This window comes from Suncus etruscus, chromosome 9, assembly GCF_024139225.1.
Source record: "Suncus etruscus isolate mSunEtr1 chromosome 9, mSunEtr1.pri.cur, whole genome shotgun sequence".
NCBI classification, from domain to species: domain Eukaryota; kingdom Metazoa; phylum Chordata; class Mammalia; order Eulipotyphla; family Soricidae; genus Suncus; species Suncus etruscus.
Genome location: NC_064856.1, coordinates 38,964,812 through 38,991,498, shown reverse-complemented (window position 1 = coordinate 38,991,498; position 26,687 = coordinate 38,964,812). Strand labels below are relative to the sequence as shown.

The window sequence follows — 26,687 nt, the reverse complement described above, 5'->3', positions numbered from 1 at the left end:
CTGGCCCAGGTTTGATTCTCAGCATCCCATATGGTCCCTGAGCCCCTCGAGGACTAATTCTTAAGTGCAATGCCAGGAATAAGCCTTGAGCACAGCCGGGTGTGGCTTAAAAGCCAAAGGAAAAAAATTTGAAGTACAATTCTCATCAATAAGAGATAGATAAAAAGCATAATATAAATACTACTTGGATATGCATATATGTGTTAAGAATATTTATACCTTCATGAAAACATAAACTACTCTTTTAACAACAATACAACTTTAAAAAAAATAAAACCCTTGTCAGAATGAGATAGTTTTGTAAACTTAAGTTTAGTACTAATAGTGTTATTATGGGATTAGTTTTTTATGCTTTATATTATGTAGAATGTCAATATTTAGTCATTTATAAGAAAGATCCTGCTACTCACTTCCTGGAATGCATTCATTTGTGTCTGGTTCCTGATCTGCTTTTTGATCTACTCAGAAGAGCAATATTGAGAATAAATACCATTTTTAACAGAAGGATTAAAGAGACAAGAAAATAAAGCTCCAGTGTCATTTGTACAAATGCGACTTTGAAAACAATTTACTTTGAATATAATCTACTCCCCAATATGACTCTTCATTAGTCTTTTGAAGATTTACTATTCATCTAAAGACACAAGATACAACACAGGAAATATTCAGTATCTTTTCCTTAAAGAGAAAGCCATGATAAGAAACATGGAGGGAGCACTAGATTAGGAGTATCAATTTTAAGATTTTATTCCAATTCATTCACTGACTATTCAACTACAGGATCTTTGATGAGTCTCCCAGTTCAATTAACATTTTACTACCTATAAAATTAAAATAACATTCCCTGTTCCACCACTTTCATAAGGTGGTTGTAAAACCAGAGACAAAACTATTACATAAACACATGCAATGACCTTTGAGAAGTTCTCTTGCTACATCTTCTATAAGAAGATGCAGTATTTGCACATTTTTATTACCATAAAGCAATTTAGTAAAAATACTCTAGCATTAAAATATAAACTTATGAAGCAGCACTGTATGTACAAAACAATAATATTGGGTCTATTGTCAAAAACAAAAATAAATCATTAGAAAAAATTTAAATTTTACCTTTGCATAAATGATAAGCTATAAAAAGACTCATTTCTATTCCTTCCCTGAAGCACTATTAACCTACTGGTTTTAAAATTAAGCTAAATAATACGTGATTCATAGACAAGGTTCACCATCTGAATCCTGAATATTCAGAATTAATTATATGTCTATATTTATTTACACAGTATTAGAAGCAGGATTCCTCCCTCCAGATCTGGACCCCTATCAATTAAAGCTTTACTAGTTATGCTCAAAATTATCTAAATGCTGAGGTTGACAATCAAATGGAGGAATAACTTAACCCAGGAACCCATTCCACTTGCCCTGTCTTCAAAGGACTTCTTGCAAATCAGAGTAGCAAAAATCAGCTCATATCTACAGAAACAGAATTTCCTATTTATATAAACCCTCACTTCCAAAGGTCTCTGATGAGATCCTTATGACAGGATCACCCATAGAGACATTAAGAAAACGAACAATTCGTATTAAATGCACCAATAACTGTTTAATAACACCTTAAGCAGCATTCACCACATAGTGGCAAATGACGTTCTTCTATTTATCTAACAGCTGTGTCCTGGGTCAGGTGACCGCCCAAACCACCCTAAAATCTAATGCACAGACATACATGCAAAAAAAAATACACAAAGATATTTACCATCTTCTGCACTACGTACTAATTCTTCTGGCAGATTATCTACTTTGGCTTGATCTGTTCAGGAGAAATTGACACACGGTTAACACTGCTGACTCTTGTCGCGAAAGAACAATGCGCTTGTCCCTTGAAGCCCCGGAGTTGAAAGCAATTAGTCAAGATGCAGTGAGGGGTGCAATCAAGATGTCTTCCCCCAAATACTTTCTCTTTAGATTAGTACTTGAGCCAGTGCCATAGCAAGAGCTCCCATTTCAGTCCCGATGCAGCTTACATCAGCACACTGCTGCACACAGACTTCCCCCAGGGTGAGAGGGTTAACGCAGAGCAAGCAATCAGCCGGCAGCAGAAGAAAGCACAGAGCTACAACAGCTTCTCTCCTGCAAAAAAGTAAGATCCTAGCCATGACTAACACCTTCCCAAACCCATGGTCATTAACAAATATTTCTGTGAGTACATCATCATTTGTGCATGCCTCTGGGAGGCTTGCTTGGGAAGTCAACTGAAAAGATGTAACTGGGGACCAGCTGCTAAGTGGAATCTTGGCAGGCTAGTGTGAGAGTGGATATTGGTATTTAAAAGCAAGCGTGCAAGAATACCCGTCAGCTGATGGTGATTTTTTTTTAACCCTACACATTCCTGAATACTTTAAAGCTGCACCATGGAAATAGACCCCTGCTTTGAAGGCAAGCAGTTTTTTAAACAGGATAATTTTTAAATAGGATATTGAATTTTTTTTTCTTTGTGACTAGGGACCTATCACCAACATCAGTAAAAACAATCAGGGCTGTTCAACAAAGGATGAGATTTGCTTTCTCTAGAATCATTTAGGCAAATGAAGGGGTTGTAAGCACCTGTTGAGGAGGCTTTAGAGGAAATTCCTACATTGGGGAGAGCTTGGAATGGTTGACTTTCAAGGTTCCTTCCACCCTGAGATTTCAAGATCTTTGAAAGGGTCAGGTCTGCATTCCAATACAAATACTGTCCTCAGAACCCCAAGAATCTCTGAATTTTAGAAATCTGTCAGAGAAATAGCTTTACATTTTTTATTCTCTAAAACTTTGACTTTTTAGTTTTAAGTGCAGGTACATAAAAATCGTCAAAACATGTCAACGATCAACTTTTATTCATGTCAGTTTGGCAGTAGTTAAATTCCACTAGCTAAATTTTCTCATGTCAATTTAAAATCCCTAGGGTATGTTTCAGATTAAAAACAGTAAAAACTGAGCTCTATACTTTGTGATTTTAGCTCACAAATCTCTATATACACTATGCTGTGAGTACCCAAGAAATCCTTCACCAGTTAAAGCAATAGCCAGTGAGAAACAGTAGCCTAAAATGTTATTTCTTGGATAGTTTTTGTGCTTAAAGTTCCAGCACCAAAAAGAAATATGTAAGTAGAAAGAAAGGAAAAAATGAAAGACATACTTGAAACCATTTATTGGCTTATCTTAATACTTGCATGATTTATCAGCATCCAACATAGCCATTTCTAATTCTTAGTGTCAAAAATGCACCTGATAATTATATATGTATTTTTAAGGTTCAGTTGCACTTCAAAAAAGAAGTTTCCTTTCAAATTTCATTTTCTTCCTATTTAAATGTGAATAACACTTTCGTTTGTTTGTTTTTGGACCACACCAGCAGTGCTCAGGGGTACTCCTGGCTCTGAGCTCAGGAATTACTCCTGACAGTGCTAGGGGACTATATGGAATGCCAGTGATAGAAGCCTGGTCACCAGCATGCAAAGCAAATATCGTACCCCCTGTACTATTGCTTAGGTCCTCAAACTTTGTTTCTTTCATGGCTGTTTTTTCCCAATTGCACAAGTGAAGTATATAGACCAAGTCCTAGCACTTAGTTTTACATAAATGTTATCTCTCCTCATTATTTCCACTAATACTGCTAACTATCACCGTCCTTTGAAACTCAATGTACTAAGACCAAACATTCAAACTGGGATTCTTCTATTCAAGCAAACTTGGACGTCTTGGAACCAAACATCCTAGGTAATTTATAACTCTATTCTAAGGTGAATCTCTTCAGCTGACTTGGGAAAATTTATTCTCATCTGTTAACCTCCCCACTATAGGGGTCATGAGCATGCAGTGAGGCCTCAGAAGAGCACATCAGCATGTGTAAGCTTAGTGGGATCATAAACAGTGGGACAAGCTTTATTCTCACTTGATGAATCAGATGAAATGTCTTCTAGACTTTTGGAAGGCATTTTCCTAGCAGCACTCCTTTCCAGAGCTTTCAAAACAGGACTGGGTTCTTCCTCTGAACCTGTTATAAGACAAAATTGATGAACACTGCACAATATAAACAGACACTTAATAAACAATGGATGTTGATTTGGCAGATTGAAAGGAGGTACTGTGCCATAAGCTTCTAAATTTTTATTAGTTCAGAGTCCCTTCCAGGGGAAGGGAGAGAAACAAAATTTCCCCACTAGTCTTATAACCTTTAAAAGTGATTTCTTTGGTCAAAAAATAGTCACAAGTATAAATCATACAAAAACAAGATTATCACATAATAAAAAATGTGATGGCTTTGTTTTCTGCACCTCTATTTTGGGCACATAATTTGTTCTGTGCCAGAGTTTGAGTCATTTCATTTCTATTCTGGCTTTTGAAGACAACCATGAAATGATTTTAGGAGCATTTAAAAAAATTAACTGAAAACCATGGATAGTAGGATTCAAATGTTTAACATCTGTAGACAAATATGGAGAAGATCAAGAGTTGCAAGTTTTTGAGCTTCAGGAACTAGTAAAATTTTCACCAAATTGTTGAGAAATGACATGAGGGAATCAATTTTTATTTTACTAAGGCATTTGAAAGAGTTTGGAGAAACTTATCATGTACTATTATCCTTATTTCACAAAAAGAAAGGTATTTTAGTATAAATTATAAAATAAGACAACCTCAGAATAAGACCAACCCTTTAAATACATAGTCACTGGGGCCGAAGCTATAGTACAGCAGATAGGGCATTTGCCTTGCACACAGACAACCCAGGTTTGATTCATGGCATCCATGAGTAATCCCTGAGCAATCTCTGAGCATTGCCAGGTGGGGTCCAAAAGCCAAATATTTATATAGTCATAAAAATTCTCTAATTTGTCAATATTGACAGTGATAATTCCATCATGCATAAGTTCTGGTCTGCATGATGTCATTGTAATCATTGCATTCTCAATGACCAGGGCAACTTTTGATAACAGGTACTTTATTTTAAATTTTTTTATGTTTGGGTCATAGCTGGCTATGCTCCGCCTTACTCATAGCTCTGTGCTAAGGAATCACTCCTGACAAAGTTGGCAGCCATATGCAGTACTGAGGACTGAGCCCAGATCAATCATGTGCAAGGTTAGTACCCAACCCACTCTCAAAATCTTTGGTCCTAGCACTTTAAAAATTGTGCTAAAACATTGAATTAGCCCATTAATGAGTCAATGAATTGGGGAACCACTCCTTTAGACAATTTACTGAAATGGCTCTAGGTTCTATCCAATGTTAACAGACATGACACAGGATACTACTGAAAAATGAATTAGATCTGGGTTTCTGTGTTAAAATTTATAAACCTGCTTGGGCAGGGAGATAGTAAAGAGATAGAGTATATCTGGTCCTTCACTATACCCTCTGTCACTTGGCCCTGTACAATCTTGGATATAACTCTGGTGGCTATGGAGCACCACTGGGCCTAAAAAGGAATACTATATCATAAATGTGAGTATTGAACCATCTGCCTACACAGTCAGGCTCAGTCTTACTGGGAGTAGCCCTCAGACCCTTTGAACATGGCTTAAAAGCCCTGCCCTCTCCACCCACCAAATTACAAAAGAGGGAGGGCTGCCTCTGACTACAGATCTTTTGTGAAACTTTAATACACTAATAATGTACATGATCTTCCAGCATGTGTTTGTGGAACTCCTTTATTTTTAAAAGAACATTTCCCAAAACTGAGCTTGGCCACATGGCATGCATGGTAGGTTACACATCAATAATATGAGTTTTCTAGTTAAATTCATCCCTTGCTCACTCCACCAATTTCTTTTTAAATAACAAAGTCAGAGAATATAAAGTTAAATGCTACTTTGTACTTTTGACTTGTCTTTTAATTCTTAAAATACATTCTTTGAGCTCTCTCTGGGTAGCTACCTAATATTTCATTTTAAAGTAGGTCATTTTGCGGTTAAGTTAGTCATCTGGTAAATGGACTTGAATATGATTAATTAGGATTAATCATAGACATTTGGGTCAGTTTTTAAGAGGAGATCTTTGGCTATTTGAAAAGGAACACAAACCTCCTAAGCCAGCAACCCAGTAAAGCTTATTTATTCTCACTGAGTTTCAAGGGCAGTAGAAAATGACAAATTCCATTAAACTACTAGAAAGGTAACCAATCTTAGTTGCTCTGCAACTTTGGCTTAAAATATCCACCCAGAGAACATGTTTGTTTATCACTCTAATGAAGTAACTTCTAATTTCTCCATAGTTTCATCTGAATCTCTCTGCTAAAATGTCCTAGGGCTGATCAGAATAACAAATCAAGACTGACACTATGTTTTATAACGTTGCTGAAATCAGTATTCCCAAGTACACATAAAGGTTTGTGGTAATCAATTAATATCATCATCTACATAGTTAAGGTTGCAGCCAAAAAATGCAGGCCAGGCAATGCCCTTAGGTGGCATAATGTGAAGTCATCTAACCAAAGTTACATTCTAGAAGAGAAAGATTCTGCAGAAAATGAGAGAAATAGTGGCCATAAACCAAAACAAAATAAGACAAAACCCACTACAGCACAAGGAATCTGAAGGAAGAAAGTTTCAGCTTTGTTCTTTGTTCCTAATATTTTGCCACTACTGTGATAAAATACAGTTCCTAGAAGGAAAATTTGTGGTTATCTGTGGCACTTTCTTGCCACAAATATAACTACACACTTCTTTATGAATTGCCAACTAAGTAAGAAATTCTCAATCCCTGGATTAAAATTTAGCTAGAATGTTTGAAAGCTCTGATTTAAAGCCTAAAAATATTTTAAGATATTTTTGAAGCATAAAAATGTTATTAGTAAATTAATGAGAATAAGATCAGATATGGAAACACTGCCCTAAAAGTTGTCTTTGTTACTCATTTGACTAAGGAAGATAAAAAGAAAATGCAGTATTTTAAGATTTAAGAAAATCTGGAGAGAATTAAAGTGATAAGAATTTATCACCAGTAGGGATTGTCAAAGTAACCCCAATAAAAATATACGTCAAGTTTTAACATTCTAAAAATCAACTCATGAAACCGAAAAAAAAAAATCTTTAAAATGCTCACTGGAAGTAGTTCTCCAGCTTTCTGCATTAGAACCAATGTTTCCACCTGAAAAATCAGAATCAGAAAAGCCTTCTTTTTCCTCTTCTTTCTCGTGTCTATTATATGGTGATGCCAGAAACAATTCAATGTTGCTTGTTCTAGGGTTTTCTTTGTCTGTTAGAAGAGGAATTGGTTGTCTGTTTCTGGATTCATTCATTGCATCAGTAATCATTTTAAAGCCAGACTCCAGAAAAGTATCTTCTTGAATGTCTTGAACCTCATATATACTGTCTCTGTGATCTGAGAAATTCATAGTTTCAATAGTACCTGTTTTAAAATTCATACAAAATTGTGTGGCTTCAGGCATATCAAGTCCATTTTCAGAACCAGAGAGTTCTACAGATAAATCAGTTAAACCTTTATCTCCATCTATTACTTTATCACACTTGTTGACTTGAGATTTTAAAACATTACTCTTATGCTTCATTTCTAGGACCTCATTGGGTATCTGGTAAAAATGGGGTAATATATCCAAGAACCTGGTCTGTTCTGATTGTGAAAGCCTCTTCTTAGAAGTTTCTTCCTTCCTGGACACCTGGGGCTGATAAGGAGATTCAGATATTTCTTTAAAAAGTTTCTCAAAACCAATATCAAAAGCACTTTCAGTTACTGATGGAACTTCAGACTTCTTTATGGTTTCTTTTATTTCCTCAGGATGAAATTCAGAGGCAACTTGTTTGGTGATCCCAGTTATCTCTAAAGGAGAAAGAGTACCACTATGACTTTCATGCTTTGAGGAGGAAATTTCATTTGTTTCCTTCAGCAGTCTTTCTATGGCAGCATGGAACTCAAGGAGTTCTGATTTCGGTTGAATAATTGTTTCCTTCACAATTTCTATAACTTCCTGAGGGAACTCTTTATCACACTGAGCAACAGTAGAATTAGATGGGTTAAAGATTTGTTCTGAAGGGGACAACTGGGCAGGTAAATGAGATCCAATTGTAGAAGATTTAATAGGAACTACATTAAAGGAATAAAAATCTTTTTTGTCTGGAATTATATCACACTTTGTAGCCTCTCCTGCCATTAGTTCAGGAGACTTTGGGGAGTGGCCTATTGTCTGTTCCGGTCCAGGAAATTCTGTTTTCAATTCTGCAGGATCTACTTCACCTACAGTTGGATAACTGAACCAAGCTTCTTTAAGAAGGTTTTTCAATGCAGTATTTATGTCATTCGATGTAGTTTTAGGAGGAAGAACTACTTTTTCGATAGTCTCTGAGATTTCCCTTTGCTGAGTTAGTGCCTTATAAGGAGCAAGATGAGTATCCTGGAAAGAAAGCATAATCTGAGGAGAATTGGGAACATTTGAAGAAGAACACTGATTGTGAAGATGGGAAGATGGAGCCAAAGGGTAAGAATCTTCTTCAGTCATCTGAAACAATTTCTTCATGTTTTTCTTGCATTCACCACTTTCTGATTTCTGGGGGAGAATTGTATTTCCTAGTATTTTTTTCCCCTCTGGAAAAATAGTTTTTACTTTTCTCTGATAGGCTAATATGTTGTAATTCCCTTCTGTCTCATCTTCAAAAATTCTATTCTCATCAGGTTCAGAATTGATCTTAGTGGTAGTGGAATCCAGGTTTATTTGTGAAAGAGATGGTGAACTTCCTGTTGCTTCCTTTAGGAGTTTCTGTAGATTAGCAGTCCAAGTGTTTGGTTTAACCCTAGGAGAAGCTACTGTTTTGTACACATGCTCATCAATAATCTCCTCAGGTCCTATAGATTCTTCTTTGGTATATGCAAGATCCGAATTTTTTGGAGAGGTCCTATTTTCAGAAACCCCTGATGCTAGCTCTTGTTTTCCACGACCAGGTCTGGTTGAAGATAATGATGTTTCTGAAAGAAGTTTCTCCAGGCTGTCATTAAAAGCATCTTTGTAATCTTTAGATGAAACACTTGTTTTTACTATAGATTCATGAATTTCTTGGTCTAAATAATCATTGTCTTCCTTTAACACTGGAGTAATAAGCCATTCCATATTACTTTCCAAAGGTTCCTCTGATAACTCATTTCCCAGGAAATGAGTGGACTTTATGGGTGGTCCCAATGGAAATGTGCTTTCATCTGGTAACATCTGGTTTGTGCACTTGGAATTTTCTATTTTCTCTCCTGTTAAAACATTCCTTTGGTGAAGAGATGTCTCTGCTTCATGGGTATTTTTTCCTGGTGACCTAATGACATTGAATTCTTTGTGGTCCTGGCTGCTCAAAGTCTCAGTTTTTTGTGTTCTTGTAGTATTACTCTTCTCAACATTTCCCCTATTGTTTGCATTGGCTCCTAAATTCCAAAACTTCCTCAAATTCTCAAATTGAACATGATTATAGCACTGGTCTGTATTGGATTCATCTATTCTTTGTTTCAAGGACATAACTTTAAAGTTGGTGTTTGAGTCACCAATTAGAGACATGTCTTTCTGAACAGGAGTATGTATTTCACTCCTAATATTTGAAGGTAATTGGAATGATGGTAAAATACTGTTCTTTCCAGAATACAAACTGTCTGTTGCTGGCAATGTTTTTATAGATTCATTGGCATTATTCAAAAAAGGAGCTGCTTTATCTGATTGCTCATTCAAAGGAAAATTTTCAACTGGGTCTGATATTTGAAGACTGAATTCTTTAGGTTTATCTGAGGTATAAAAATGGGAAAGATGGGTTGCATCATCATCATCCTCTTCTAGGAACACCTGTTTGGCAGTGACTTGATGATATTCACCCTCATCTATAGAAAAACTATCCCTGAACATATCTTGTAATTTGACAGCTTTAGACACTTGTCCTTGACTGTGTGAAGATGTTGGTTCTTTTTCTTTATTATTTAGTTTGGAAAATGCTGTCTCACCTTCCCAAAAAGATATTCTGTCACTCACTCGTTTGTATTTTTCTCTTTGTACTTGGCTCTTGGTGACCTCATCTGTTTCTTGTAGTGGGAGCCCAGGCTTCTTCCAAGGAGATAAGTTGTTGACAGTCCTAGATTGTAACTCAATATTCCTTGGCACTACAGAAATTTTATTACTTCCCTCTGTTGTCATGGTATCTTTCAAACTGGGTTCTATGGCAATTGTTGAGGAGTCAAATTTCACTTCTAAATTTTCTCTAGATTTTTCATAAACATAAAGTTTCGGCTCTTCTTCAGCCAGGCTGCCAATGTCCATAATGTTGCATGGATATGGATCTTCTGCATCATGTCCTTTGTGATTAATGTAGGAATTGTTGCTGGATGGGAAGAATACTCTACTTTCTTCTCTTATGTTTTCTGAAACTTGACCATTGTCCATATTTTTATTCTCTTTATTTGAACTATAAATTTCAAATGATTGCAATATGTCTGATCTTTCTTTGACTTGTTGAAATAATTTAATAGGTTTGGATTTGATGTTTACATTATTATCTTGGAAATTTCTAGAAGGTGAAATATTTCTCTTTATTTGTAATGTAGAATCCATAGATGTTAGTTCATTTTTGGTGGATGATGGAAGTTTTGAGTCACATTCTTTTAAACTGGTGTCATCTATCAACAAGGCAGTCTGTAATTCTGAGTCTTTTTCTTTGGGCTCTGTTTCTTGGGAATGTTGGATAGATGACTTACTGTCATCTGAATGTGTACTTCTGTTAAACCAGTCTAGAACTTTAGATATGGAATCATCAACTGTCTTCCTTATCTCAGAGCCAAATGGATCAGAGTGTGAGGACATCTTAGCTTTTAGGCCCTTGAGAATAATGGGCTTACCTTGCTGATGTTCTTTAGCATTGTGATCTGGTACCTGAGATGACTCAGGTTCAACATGAGACAATTCATCTGCAACACAGAAATGCTTTTAAAATTAATAAAGAAGAATATTTGAAGAGTTGTCATATAATTACTCATAGTATCTTACTGTGTACATGATTAACTGTACTTTTCACATGATTGTCTGTTTTCATAAGTATTTTTCAAGCAAGTAATATAAGCCATTCTCATTAAATATTCTACCGAAGGAGAGCAAAAACAGCAAAAGAAAGTAAATGTAGAGCTCTAGAAGTATGGAGTATAGTTTTTTTAAAATATCTTATTTGAAACGTTACATAAATTTATTTGCTTTATTTTTTACATTTTAAATATTAATTTTTTATACTTTCAATTTTTAACATGAAATTAACACTCCAGGAAGATATGTCATGATGATTTTAAGACTATAGTCTTCTCACAGCATATAAACATCCATAGACGTCTCATACCCAAATTTGTAGAAATTTTAATGATTTCAGGAGTTGGAAATATATTATTCAAAGATAATAAAACAAGGAAGCCCCTCAAAAGCCTTAGAAAAGGCACAATGAAGATATTAGTATTCCTGGGCCTTACTCCTGATGTATTAAACCATGATCTCTGCAAATAGGACCCAAGAACCATTGTAATTAGCATTTAGCAACCATTGTATCAAGAGACTAATCTATTAACCCATTTATCTTTTATAATCTGTAAGTTAGAACTAGTTTATATTACCCAGTACACTACAATGGGGTCCCATGGAGAATATGAGTGCTGCCTATCCTTAGTTATTAGTTAATCAGTGGCTAGTATGTTTAGCTGAAGGAACTCGGGCAATTTTTTTTAAGTTAAGACTCAGGTATTTTTTTTTTTATTATTATTTTTTTGTTTTTGTTTTTTTGGGCCACACCCGTGACGCTCAGGGGTTACTCCTGGCTATGTGCTCAGAAGTTGCTCCTGGCTTGGGGGACCATATGGGACACCGGGGGATCGAACCGCGGTCCATCCAAGGCTAGCACAGGCACCTTACCTCTAGCGCCACCGCCCGGCCCCAAGACTCAGGTATTTAAATCTTCCTTTTTCTTATAATGCAATACTTGCTCTTGAAAATTACATGAGCCGAATTTTTATGAAGTCAGCAACATCTCAAATTCAATAAGAGCATGCCAGTTTAAAATAACCTATCTTTAATTTTAATCATCAACTCTACCTAAATGTAAAAACAACAGAAGCTTGTACAATAACTAGCACCAATGGATACTGACTTCTCAACAACTCACGTTTTACTATTAAAATATGTCAGTAGTAATTCTGACATTCCTTGGAGAAAGCTTTAAGAATTCTTTGCTATTAGATCCATTATGAAAAAAAAACTGATTGTAATATATAATTCATGTAAAACAAGCCTAAATAGTATAAATATAATTTTAAATTACAACATGCCTAATTTGTTTTCAGATTCTACAATAAAATGTTAGCAATAGTTGATGTTGAGTGATATTACATATTAGTTTAAAATAAAAGTAGTTTATTAAAGGAGTTTGATGACATGCAATATTACCTTTTTCTTCAGTATAATAATAAATATAATAAACTGACTTCTGAAAAGAAGTCAAACTTTCATAATTATGATACTTATGAGTTTAGTATTTGGGGGACTCTCATTTTTTTGTTTGTTTTTTGGGCCACACCTGGTGATGCTCAGTGATTACTCATGGCTATGTGCTCAGAAATCGCGCCTGGATGGGGACCATATGTTAAAATGCAGTCCATTTTAGGCTAATGCCTTACTGCTTGTGCCACCACTCTGGCCCCTCAATTTTCTTTTTATGTTCCATTACTTACTTATAAGTATTTTTGTTTTGTTTTGTTTTGTTTTTGGGCCATACTTGGCATTGCTCAGGGGTTACTCCTGGCTGTCTGCTCAGAAATAGCTCCTGGCAGGCACGGGGGACCATATGGGACACTGGGATTCGAACCAACCACCTTTGGTCCTGGATCGGCTGCTTGCAAGGCAAACGCCGCTGTGTTATCTCTCCAGGCCTGTATTTTTATGCAAAGACTAGATGACTTGTCAATCAAGATATGCCTAGCTAATTTTATTGTACTTTTAATTAATAAAATACTTTATGGGAGGGGCCCAAGCCATGGCACAGGGCATAAGGCGTCTGCCTTTTACACACTAGCCTAGGACAGACTTTGGTTCAATCCCCAGGTATCCCATATGGTTCCCCAAGACAGGGGCAATTTCTGAGTGCATAGCCAGGAGTAACCCCTGAGTGTCACCGGGTACAGCCCAAAAAACAAACAAAAAAAAGAATAGTTTTTTGGAAAGTAGATGCAGTTTGCAAGGTAGAAAGGTTTTACTCTATTTTTTCTAAGAATTATAATAATGCAAAATATTACCAAAGAACTTTGTCATCTTCTCTTTAATATAAGTTCTTCTATTTCTTGAAGTATCTGCTAATTTTTATTTTAAAAAATCTGTTCAAATAATTTTAAATGTATAGGAAAAGAATGCTTTGTCTTTCATGAAGTGGCTGAAGGGCTGTTACTCATTGGTAAAGTACAAACATGTATGAGGCTCTAGATGCGAGCCTGATACCTAGCATATCCATCCTTCCAAATATCTAGATACAAATATTAAAGTCTAATAATAAAAATGATTGGATATTAACTTAATATAAATAAGGAGGGGAGAAAAAATAATTTAGAAAATTGCGATTACATTACTGTGGTGATCACATTTTTTGACTTGTATAAATATATGTGTTTAGATGAAGACTTAATGAAGGTCAACAAGAGTAGACATGATTGTTTCCCCCATTGTTTTTGTTCTTTTATTCTGATTAAGAATCACACAGTAATCATGGGAAAGGAGCTTAGTTAAGATTTTCATGAAAGAAGTAGCAAGCAGGAAAAAACAGTATTCTCAATGCCTCTCACCACATACTAGCTGCAGAAGAACAAATGGTTGAAAACCTTGGGAGGGCCAAAGTCTGAGAATATTTTTCTTTTTTTTTTCTTTTTATTTATTTCAGCCACACCCGGTGATGCTCAGGCAATACTCCAGGCTATGCACTCAGAAATCGCTCCTGGCTTGGGGGACCATATGGGACACCAGGAGATCAAACCGCAGTTCATCCTAGGCTAGCACACTCAAGGCAGACAGCTTACAGCTTGCGCCACCACCCCAGTCCCTGAGGATTATTTTCTTAACAAGTATTCAAAGTCTAGTTTCCCAAATTTAGAGGCAAAGAAAGTAAAGTTTTTTCTGACTTTAAAAGAAGAACCAAGGAGCCAGAGAGATAGCATGGAGGTAGGGCATTTGCCTTGCATGCAGAAGGACAGTGGTTCGAATCCTGGCATCCCATATGGTCCCCTGAGCCTGCCAGGAGCGATTTTTGTGTGTAGAGCCAGGAGAAACCCCTGAGCTGCCAGGTATGACCCAAAAACAAACAAACAAAAACAAAAACAAATACAAAAAAGAAGAACCAAAACTTGATTAAATGGTAATTGCTTATTAGCACTAGGTGAATAATAAATTTACTCTGTACAAGCTATTAGCATATGTATAAAATCTTACTCTGTATATATAATTTTTACTTAATCTCAAACATTCTAATTTGTTTAAATAACTTTAAAGTTTACATTATTTTAGGGGACAAAACAGAAACTGTGTTATTATGTTTCTATTAGTTATTGGTAATGGAGAAAAAGTCTTTAAACCCACCAAGAAAGCTAAGAATTCCCCAATGGCAAGTGCCTGATTTCTCTCTGTGAAACCTAGTAGCAAAATGATCTTCTACAGGGCCAGCTGGCCCCGTCATTCCAAGTCTATTAGGTAATCTTTTATAGTCTCATAGTGACAACTCTCTTACCAGCAGGGCTTTGGGTTAACTCTGATGCAGGCCTTAGTAATTCTGGTGATTTTGTTCTGTCTTCATTGATAGTAGGCAAGTTCTCAACAGATTGTGGTCTTGGAGTTAAAACTTCTGAGGAAGAAGAATGTCCATGAACAGGAAGCTGATGTGCTTCATTTTTTGATGCACTTGGCCTAGTGTCTGACTGATGAAAATGCAAAGGCTTTCTATTTTGGGAAGGCTCAAGGCCATTCCAAAATGCTTTTAGGGCCTCTGCATCTTTGTTCCCATTCTTCAACCTGTCAGCTTCGAACAAGTTAAATTCTCCCCCTTTCTGGACATGGATTATCTCAGGACTTTGGGGAAGCTCCTCCTTCACTGATGAGAATCTCACATGTTTTAATGGTTCTGGTGAGTTTGAAGAGTTGTCATCTTCTAAAGAATGCCCCTTCTCAGAAATTCTCTCATGAATGGTCAGGCCAGGTGGCACAGTTTTGCTTTTGTGTTCAGAGTTCTGAGGAAAACGAATAATTTCTGAATCTGTGCTGCTGGAACTGGAGTTTCGCTTTAGGATACCTCTTGGAGTTGCTTTTGTATTTAAGGAGTCTGTCCTCAGTCTAGGAAATGGCTGGTTATCATCTTGCTTTAAATCATTTGATTTGTTGATCATTTTCCTGGCTCTGGGGACTGGGGCCTTGATCTGGGAGTGATTTTCGAAAACTGGAAAAGTCTGCTTTGTTTTTTCCAATTTTTCACTTGAAATATCTAAGACAGATGAATTTTCTTTTGATTTTGACAATTCATCTAAAAATAAACCCAACAGATAATGTGTTAAATAAAGAGTAACTTTATAACTTAAAATATCTATCATAACTTAACATTCACTTAGTAAAGTTGTTATAATATTAAAGACATAAAGTATGTAGCATAAATGCATTCCAATTACAAAATCTCTAATAATTCATGTGTGGATTACATGAAACTGGGTATTTATCTTTTCATACACATGAAAAGGAAGAACCTTCGAGATATGTAAAACTAAATAATTTACAGAATTTAACAACAAAAATCCGCATCAAGGGTCCGGAGTGGTAGCACAAGCGGTAAGGTGTCTGCCTTGTGCACGCTAGCCTAGGACAGACCGCAGTTCGATTCCCTCAGCGACCCATATGGTCCCCCAAGCCAGGAACGATTTATGAGTGCAAAAAGTTCCCATCAAATAAATGGTCAGAAGAGCTACCGACATTTCTTTAAAGATGTATATAGACAAAAAAAAAGTTCACCAGCTGAATGAACACTTTCCCAAAGAAGACATTTAGAAAGCTAGTAGGCATATAAAACAGTGCTCATAGCACTATTAAAATATAAAATATATATGAGCACATATAAAATAGTGCCCATAGCTATTTTAATAGCACAGCAGTAGAACGTTTGCCCAGTTTGATTCCCGACATCCCATACGGTCCTCCAGCCTGCCAGGGGCAATTTCTGAATGCAGAGCCAGGAATAACCCCTGAGTGCCATTGGATATGGCCCAAAAATCAATCAATCAAATTTTAAAAATAAAAGAAAAAAAGAAAACAGTGCTCTTCATGACTCATCATTATGGAAATGGAAATTAAAAAACAACGAGATATCATCTCATGCCTGTGAGAATGACATAAATAAAAGTCTTGAAATGGTCAGTGTTAGTGGGGATGGGGTGAGAAAGGAATCCTGATCCACTGTTGGTGAGAATGTTGTCTAATTCAACCTCTATAAAAAAACAATATGGAGATTTCTCCGAAAAAATAGGAATAAAATTTCTATACAAGATAGAAATGCCACTTCTTGACATCTACCTCCAAAACATGAAAACATTCATTTGAAATGATATTGCACACCTATGTTCTCACTACACTTAGTACAATAGCCGAGAAATGGGATCAACTTAAATGTTAAATAAGGATGAATAGATCAAATGTGGCAAATATTCACAATGTCGCTCTAAAAAGAACAAAACATGCAATTCATAGCAACATGGATAGAACTAGAAGCTTAGTGAAGTCAGAAGGAAAGGAACAGGTACAGAATGTGCTCTCTCATACATGGGACTTAAAAATATACAGCAAGGTAAAAACAAAGGACCAAAGGCAACATAATGATGAAATTGATCCACCAAGTGAGTAGGGATGGAGGGGGTTGAGAAAGAGGGGCATTGGGATTCTTGAAGGAGAGATATTAGTATACTGGTAATGTGTATAATCTAGGAATTATGTGCATAAGAAACCATTATTAAAAGCATTGTAAATCATAGAATTTCAAACAATAGGGGCTGGAGTAATAGCATAGCGGTAGGGAATTTGCCTTGCAGTGGCCTGCTGACTTGGGACAAACCTGAGTTTGATCCCCAGCATCCCATGTGGTTTCTGGAGCTGCCAGGAGCGATTTCTGAGCAGAGAGCCAGGAGAAACCCCAGAGTGCCACTGGATGCGGCCCCAAAACAAAACCAACAAAAAAATAATTTCAAACACTAAGAAAAAGAGTAAGAATGGAGGGAGATTTGGGACATTGGTGATGGAAATGTTGCACTGGTGATGGGTGGTGTTCTTTACATGACTGAAACCCAAACACAATCATGTATGTAATCAAGGTGGTTAAATAAAATATATAAAAAAGAATGTTAATCATTACTGATTAACAAGAAAATGCAAGCAAAAAAAACAAGATGACACTTTCTACCAGTGATAATGACTAATACCAAAAACACAGAAACTAGTGCTGGAAGGGATGGGAAGAAAACGAAGCTCCATCCCCTGTTGGTAGGAATGCCATCTGATTTAGGCTCTATGGAAAGCAGCATGCACACTTCTTAGAAAGTTGAAAATAGAACTACCATATGATCCAGCATTTTCACTTCTTGGTATCTATCCCAAAAATGAATCACTAGATCAAAAAGAAATGCACACAGTATGATACATGTAAATTGTTTATAATAGGCAAAAGATGGAAATAATCTAAGTGCCCAAGAACAGATGAGTACACAAAGAAATTATGACATGGGGCCAAAGTGATAGCATAGCAGTAGGGCATTTGCCTTGCATGCTGCCCACCTAGGACAAACCGGAGTTTGATCGCCAGCATCCCATATGGTCCCCCGAGCCTGCCAGGAGCGATTTCTGAGTACAGTCAGGGATAATCCCTGAGCGCTGTTGGGTGTGGCCCAAAAACAAACAAACAAACCCCCCAAAATTATGACATATGATCACAATGGAAATGTATTCAGTTGTAAGAAGAATGACACCTTGAGTTTTATTATAACATGGATAGAACTAGATGTTAAGAAAAATAGATCAGAATATAGATAAGTACCTAACTATCTCACTACTATGTGGTCTATAAAGAAACCAAGCAAGGGAATATACATTATTTAATGAAAACAAGAACTGACCACAGAACTGAAGTTATCAATGAGGAAAAAGGAAATTATCAATGGATAAAGGGATGGATAGGAAAAAGGTGTTCAATGGAAAGTGGTAGAGGACTATTGTCAATTGGTAGTGTGTGTGGTGTGGTAACATTATATTTCTAAAATTTACAACACATTCTTGTTAAGCCACCATTATCTAAACTGAACACACACACACACACACACACACACACGACCACAGAAGTGTAATAGTCTTAGTTTTAAAAATCTCAGTGCCTTACATTAAAATGGGAAAATACCATACATACAAATAAGTTCTTATCTAATAGAGATTGGAACACACAAATCTTGTAGTGAATGGGACCTTACACCCTGAACATTGATATAATGACCAGGCACAGGTCTCAGAAATGGGCATCCTCCATTCACCCCTGAACCAGGGAAGCTATCTACAAAACATCCAAGGTTTTTTATAACAACACCTGGAACCAATCCTCTACCAGGGAAGACCCTACCACTGCTCTGACATCGACCTGCTCAAAAGAGACTTCCCTTAACACTAAGAAGAAGACTTGACAACAACAACGACCTGCTTACAGGATAGGGCTCTCTGCATTGCCCTTTAATTGTGAGTTGAAACGAAAGGACACTCCGCATCATCTGACTGCAATGTAGGATATGCAGATTTCAGGATCTTTAATACAAAAACATGATAACAACAACAAAGACTGTGTGAAAAATAAAAGTATAATGGCACTACAGACAATGACTTGGATAAGACAAACTAGTTTGCCTGGAGCCTAGAGTTGGTCTTATGCCAGGAAACTTCAGGGGTAGGGTCTCCTTGTATTTAGGCCAAGGCTTTTCCTTTCCATGTCCCTCATATTTTGGTGGGCCTATGCAAACAATAATTGCCACTCTAACACCGTTTTTACTGTGCTCCTTTGACTCTAATCCTTAAGAAAAACAACCCATTTAAACTTTGAGGTTACCTTAAACTAAAATGCATGTGAATGGAAATGTAAAAAGTACTTTGCCTTCAATGTTTAAGGAGTTACATAAGTTTTATGGCTTTAAATTGCTTTGTGTGCTGCTAAGAAATATTATGTATTACAATCTGGGAACTTGTGGGACAAAGTAATTGTACATGGGTTCTCTTTTATTTTTCTTAATGTTTGTTGGCTGGAAATTCAAAATTCAGATATCAGCAAGGGGATTTCTGAGAATTCTATTTATGGGTGATTGTCCTTCCACTGTAACTTTACCTTGTCTTCTTTCTTTGCATCTTTGTTCTCATAATTAAAAATAAAAAATTTAAAAAATCTCAGTGCCTTAGAACAAACTCTGTAGCATTTTATATTTAATAAATACATTTTAAAACAAATAAAAAATAAATCCTTATTAAAGAAGCCAAAATTAAAACACAAAAATCGCTTGAAGAACTCACATATGCTAACCATAAAAAAGAATTCTGTTTTTAAAAAGAAAATCTCAGTACCTCCCTCAAACAGGAATTAATTTTAAAAAGAAAATATTTTCTAACATTCTGTAAAATATGTTATGCTATATAAGTATATACAGTTCATATGAAAAAGAAAACACAAATATTAAAGTAGGCTACTTAAAACTCCCAGATCCACTGTTCAAATGTTAGTTTCCAACCCTGTATCCAATCATTAATACTTGTGGAATCTTCTTTTTTGCAAGTGGGTGAAGGCCATCACAAGCAGTCCTCAGGAGATCTGGGAGTCCCACCAGTAATTTTTGGCCTATAGATAATAGGTTTAATACAAGGGTCTAAGGATGTGATGCTGTTCTGGTACTGTGGTGCTGGTAATTAGAGATGCCTGAGCCACCCCAGTAGTATGACAGCTTCCAAAGCCATACCAGTGGTACTCCAGGGATGTACCCAGTGATGCTGGAGGAGCATTTGGTGCCAAGAAAAGAATCTGGGCCAGGAGCTTGCTAATCCTACACCATAATCAATATACTATCTTCCAGACTTGTAGAACTGAGCTGGAAAATGCATATTAGAAACTCGTAACATTGTTAAGAGACCTATAATTTTTTTCTTGTTTGAAACAAACTTAATTTTAAGTATTTGCACTGGGTATACAATCAATCAGAGCTATTAAATAATGACTGAATGTGTCTGGTCAAAAAATTTCCCAGTTCACTGAGAGAGAACCTAAGTCATGAAGGTCACACAAGAAGTGTCACCTTCAAGATCAGAATGCACAAATATCTAGTTTCTAAAATTTCTGTTTCCTTCCTTCAGGCAGGAAATTGTTGAGACTCATAAAACAAGAAAACCATTAGGATTTTCCACTTTAAATTGTAATTTGTTTTAGTAAATGGAACAGTGGTAATTTCTCTGTCCACATATAAGAAAGATAAAAGTATCTTGTCAATAAAAATAATATTTACCCTCTTTTGAAGTTGGAGAGAAACCAGCCCTTTCATTTCTTGACTGCTCATTTTTGGTTTGTTGAGATAAGTGATCTTCTGGCAACTCTGAGCTATTAAATGGATTCTTTCTTTGCTGGGGAAAATATAATAAAACTTATTTTAAATGTTATGTATTAACTCAGTGTTAAAAATGTTTATTATTTTCAATATATCTGAGTTATTTATTCTTTTATTTCAAATTTCAAAAATGCAATTATACTAATAAACCTGATTACCATAGAATGCCTTACATGTTATAAAAAATAAAATCTATAAAGCATATTCAATTCCACAGTTTTATAAAGTTAGACCAGACCAGATATTCCAATCTAAATTTTACATTTTGTAAAGTGGAGGAAAATTTAGTCCTGGATCTCTTAATGATCAGGTTGGAGAGAGGGAAACATGAGGCTTTAATCAGGGAAGTCCCTCACCAGAGCTTCTACACAGGAAAGCTATTACTTTGCTAAATTCAAGCTGTGTTGAATGAAATTATAACTGCTTATTTATGTAAGAATATAAAAGACATTTTTCATTGCATCTTTAAATACTTCCGTCTTTTGTTATCAATTTTCATGATAAGGTATCGGCAAATAAAAAATGTTGGTGTGGTTTTTAGAGCCACACTCAGAAGAAATCAGGCCTTACTGCTGACTCTGTGCTCAGGGGTCACTCCTGGCTGTGCTTGGGAGACCGCATCGAGTTCCCAGAATTGAAACTGGGTTACCCACTTGTAAGGCAAATGCCTTACCTGTTGTACTATCTCTCTGGCCTTCAGTAGTCAATAATTTTAAGTTAATATAAGACTTAGTAATTTTACTACCCATATTTTCATAAATTAGCATTTCTAGCCATGTATCTTTCTCTCTCCTCACATTCCTCTAAGTAAATTTCTCTTTAAATAAAACTATTCTACTTCACTAAAAAAATAAAGGCATTTCACCAAAAGCTTCATACTTTTTATTCACTAGGGCAAGAAATCTGTGTCTTTAGCATTGTATAACATAGTACTCACCAATTTTTCCATCATAAGAATGACTTACTTTCATAGTTCAATTTCATATTAAGTTAAAACTCATTTATATTTGAACAAGTATAAAAAATAAAATATTCTCAGTTCCCCTTTATTTCTTATTGTTTTATAAATGACAAGAATGATATTCCCTCCAAAAATGAAAAATTTGAAGTTTGAATATAATATACCTTGGATGGAGACACAGATGATTTCTTTCTGTTTTCCTGGGGCATATCCATCATGGTAGAAGCTGTGTGGACCGTGGTGGAACTATAAGACAATAAATCAAGGAATAAAACCTCACTCTGAAGAAGTATTAATCATTACTGCAAAGCACAGAAATATCAAAGCTGGGTAAGAGTAACTTCCAGTAAAGTAGAGGGAATTAGGATCTAAAGATTATTAAGCAGTGAAGCAAAGCAATGACAAAAAGGAATAAAAAAGAAAGACATGAGACAGAACGAAAGAAAGTATGAGACAGGACTAAAATAAGCATCAGACTAAGCCTTTAAGTTTTTTTTTTCACAGTCCCAGACACAAAGATTCACACTTTAAATATGTAGAAACAAATGTGTCTCAAAGTCATATTCTAACAAAGATTACAAATGAGCAATTGCTATAAAGGAAGTATAATCACTGCTAAAATAAAGTTTCAGTGAGTTTTAGAGACTGATTCCAGAGACAAGAACAAGAATGGCAATGTTTACACTAACTTTGGTAAACAATAATTCAAGACTGGTATGCCAAATAAATTGATAAAAGAACAGATTTGGAATGTGCTATATAGAGAAACTGGTGTACTGGGGCAACTTACTGAGAACTCTCAGCCCAACTCTTCAGGCAAGTTATTGCTGAACCAAAAAGAGGGACAAAGACAAGTGGTTGTTAGAAGCCTGGACTAGATTAAGAGAAGTGGGTAAAGTTTTCATGATTTCCTATCCAAGGACAGGTCAGACCAGACTGAAAGTAAAGAGACAGTAAATAAATAAAAGTGAATTGGGGCCAGAGTGATAGCACAAATGCCTACCCAGGGCATTTGCCTTGTATGTGACATATTTGGGTTGGATCCTCAGCATTCAATATGGCCCCCCAAGTCCTCCAGGACTGCAAAGCCAGAAGTAACCTTTGAGCTCTACTGGGTGTGACCCCCCCCAAATAAGTAAATAAAAGTGAGCGAAGCAAACTCCTGCCTTAATAGCCATTTTCCTAGCTATAGAGCAGAAAGAAAAAAATAGCATCAGAATGACCTTAAGAGGATTTGAACTGAGAAATCAGAGGGAATACTTGAGGAAGGGGTTAAGGATATGATCAGTGGAGACAGCAAATAGGAGCATTAGTTGGGGGTTAGGGAGTACCAAGACCACTTTGCCGCAATGAGTCAAAAGAAGATTTGTTGGGGTTGTTGGTAGAGCATCTCCAATTGCTTTCAAAAGAATCCAAACTTGGGCCCGGAGAGATAGCACAGCGGCGTTTGCCTTGCAAGCAGCCAATCCAGGACCAAAGGTGGTTGGTTCGAATCCCGGTGTCCCATATGGTCCCCGGTGCCTGCCAGGAGCTATTTCTGAGCAGACAGCCAGGAGTAAGACCTGAGCACTGCCGGGTGTGGCCAAAAAACAAAAAACAAAACAAAAAAATCAAAAAATAAAAACAACAACAAAAAAAAGAATTCAAACTCCATTCCATAGATTTTTGTTGTTGTTGTTGTTGTTGGTTTTGGGGCCACACCCGGCAGCACTCAGGGGTTACTCCTGGCTATCTGCTCAGGCACAGGGGACTATATGGGACACCGGGATTCGAACCAACCACCTTAGGTCCTGGATAGGCTGCTTGCAAGGTAAATGCCGCTGAGCTATCTCTCCGGGCCCCCATTCCATAGATTTTAAGAAATCTGGAGGAAGTTAATAAGGAAAAGAAGGACATTATCAAAGTTGTATTTTGCACCATTTTGACTTAGTGGTGAAATGCTGAGTGAATAAGGGTAGCTAGACACCCTGGTGTCACAAATAAAGTATGTAATACCCACAGAGCACCTAGCTATTGCAAAATCCTCAAGAAAGCAAAGGAAAAAATTAAGTAAATATATGTGATACAATGTCAGTCAGTGATAAATATGTAGAGAAAGAATGGTAATTAATTCATTCAGTTATAGATATTGTTATGTGTTACTTGGTACAAGATGCTTTCTTAGATGTTTGGGACAATAAGAGAGGTTCTTTTTTTTTTTTTTTTTTTTTTTTTTGGAATAAGAGAGGTTCTTGCCCTCTCTCACCTATACTTCTTTTAAAATGATTTCACTGAAGTCCTATCCTACAGTTACTAAAATTCTTACTATCGAAAATAAACTAGAACAACAACAAAAAAACAAACACTTTGTTTCTTAAACACCCTTACCTCTTCATATCGCTATTTATGATTACACATGCTAAGCCCTTTTCCAAACAGCATGTTTTTTTAGGGACATGACTTGTATATTTTTTCATTCTTAAGATATTATTTGTCATCCCAAAGAACATAGGAAAGCTTTTCCATCTCAAGGTTAAATTCATGACAGGCTATACCTCAAGTATGGGTAAGGATCTATTCTACAGAAAAAACTTTCTCACACATCAGCTCTATTCTCTCCATCTTGGCTTAGCCAAATACTGTGATTTAGTGTACATGTAGTACAATTATATTATGTGGTTGTAGTTGATGATGAGCTATTAATATGTCCTTTATGGACTAGTGTCAGTATATTACTGGCTCACAATTTATGTACTAAGGGAAATAGATAAATCAAGAAATGCATTTATATGGGAGTCTGAGATATAACACAGTGGTAGGGCATTTGCCTTGCAGGTGGCCAACTTAGGATGGATGGTGATTTGATTCCTGGCATCCCATATGGTCCCCCGAGCATGCCAGGGGTGATTTCTGAGTACAGAGCCAGAAGTAACCCCTGAATGTCACTGGGTGTGACCCTCCTCCCAAATAGAAGAAAAGCATTTATAATAGTTTCTAGCAATCTGCTGGAGATCTAGATCAATGAAATCATATATTGTCTGCCTTCTTTCCTCTCTGCCTTTCATTTTACTAGGACTTATTTTTACTATAGTTATAAAAGATATAAAACTATGATGACTAGAAATAAAAATTTACAAAAACCTCAAAATTCATTACTAAGTTATGCCAACACTGCCACAATCTAGTCAAAACTGCTAAATGTCAGAAACCGAACTTCAAACCTTCAGGGCATCTTCTTTGCTACTTGAAAGGGAACCTCATTTCAACTCCTCAGTTAATCAAACCTCTACTTCCTCATTCAGAGATGCAAGTGACTTCTAATGTTTGCATACATACTGGGTGTTCACTGAATTTTAGTTTTTTACAGGAAGACCAGAAAGGGATCTGCCTCAGACCACTAGAAAAGCTCTGAGTAAAAGGAATATCCAAGCACTATTGCCTCATACTTCAGACTCTTGGCTAAGAAAATATTGACCAGATGTTGAGTCACTCCATTGAAGTCCACTTAGTTTAAGAGTATGGGCCCCAAAATACACGAACACACCCAGTTCTCAAAGGTTAAAGTGTAAGTGAGAAACACTGCAGGAAGTCCACACTTAGTACTACTTACTGACATGGAAAGGAAGCAGTTAGCTAAAGCTAATAAGTTCTAGATGATTCCCACTCATGCCAGGTAAGGAGCAAAGCATGCTAGATACTCAACATATAGCATCTGTGTCATTAAGAAAGTAATTATAGTGCCACCTAACAAAACAAAAGTTTTCTTTCTTCCCAAGAAATGCTCAAGGGAAATACATCTCATTTCATTTCACAACATCCTCGTTATACAGGTCTGTTCTGGCATAGCTGAGATGCCCAAATTAGTTTAAGGTCATTCATGCAAGAAAACAATGGAGACACAAATTGTGGAAGCTTCATTAATAGCCTCAAGTTAAAGAAATAAAGGGTATATTCACAGGCCCATCTGAGCTCATCAGAAAATGAGTCAGGCTTTGAGTATAGTGGTTTCTCTGGCACTCAAGTCCTTTGAGTTAAATTGAGTTCCTAAAATGACAAAAAGTCCATCCCAGATAGAAATTTTATGAGTTGTTTATCTCTGACCACCTTAAAATTTTATTTTTCCTTTCAGGTGACATTTATACTCTCATCACTCAGTCGGTTCTTTAAAATACCCACCAACCATAAGCTGCACTAGTGTATCTAAATGACTGTGTACATATTCTAAGAATCACTAATATTTAAAGTCTTATCTTTTACCTTGTAAAAATATATTCACCTTACTAAAATGGAAGATAGCAGTTGGTAGTTTTGGAGTTACCAAGAGGAAAGGGAATGTGTATTCTTTATAACTATTCTGAGTTTCCAGAAATATGTGTGTGTGAGAGAGAGAGAGAAAGAGAGAGAGAGGGAGTGAGAGAGAAAGAGAGAGAAATAGAGGGAGAGAGAGCACTCAATATGTGCTAAGAATTCTATCTTTACTAGCTTAACATTTTCAATATCTTGCTAGAAAACTATTGCCATCCTATTTTATAGTCAAGGAAACAAAGGCCTAAACAGTTAAGTCACTTGTAGTGTAAGGTCATAGAATTAGTGCATGACTACTGTTGATACTGTTGAGCATTTTAACCTTTAGCCAAAGTGAGTTCTACAGATGTTTTGTTTCATCCAAGAAAGGAAAAGTTAAGTTTACTATGCATAGAAAACAAAGTGTTCTCTTAGAGGAAAGTGGGTACATAATGGGAATTTTCATATAATCAATACGTTACATGCATATGAGATAACTTCTTTATTTTTGTCTCTAAAATGCCTGTTGGTGCCTGTATTGTAGATACTCAGTGAACTACGCTGGAAATATCCCTATGTGCTCAGACACAATGACAATCACACCAACAAATTTTATGCACTTGGAGATGCTGACCTGAATTGCTTTTACTGAGATAAAATGCAACTGTCCTTACACAAGGGTAACAATTAACCAAAGAACAGATGCTTATGAGAAGATTCTTAAATACTACAAACAAATCATTATATTTCAAAAGATTTGAGTCACTGTATTCTAACAAATTGCTACTTAAGAAAG

General features: G+C 36.2%; 1 protein-coding gene across 6 annotated transcripts in view; it reads right to left on the bottom strand.

The window, feature by feature from the left end:
* SYTL2 (synaptotagmin like 2) overlaps window positions 1-26,687 on the bottom strand; it is a 122,032-nt gene that overhangs the window by 21,649 nt on the left and 73,696 nt on the right. For 2 of the 6 annotated variants that reach the window (XM_049780014.1, XM_049780016.1), the window contains exons 5-11: window positions 21,793-21,874; window positions 20,569-20,683; window positions 14,751-15,536; window positions 10,849-10,917; window positions 3,932-4,033; window positions 1,754-1,807; window positions 411-458 (exon numbers count right to left, since the gene is read on the bottom strand). In XM_049780014.1, the coding sequence (XP_049635971.1) occupies window positions 411-458; window positions 1,754-1,807; window positions 3,932-4,033; window positions 10,849-10,917; window positions 14,751-15,536; window positions 20,569-20,683; window positions 21,793-21,874 (1,256 nt within the window). Of the gene's footprint in view, window positions 1-410; window positions 459-1,753; window positions 2,120-3,931; window positions 4,034-7,080; window positions 10,918-14,750; window positions 15,537-20,568; window positions 20,684-21,792; window positions 21,875-26,687 lie in introns of those variants that run through there. The other 4 variants (XM_049780015.1, XM_049780017.1, XM_049780013.1 and 1 more) reach the window with 3 other exon arrangements.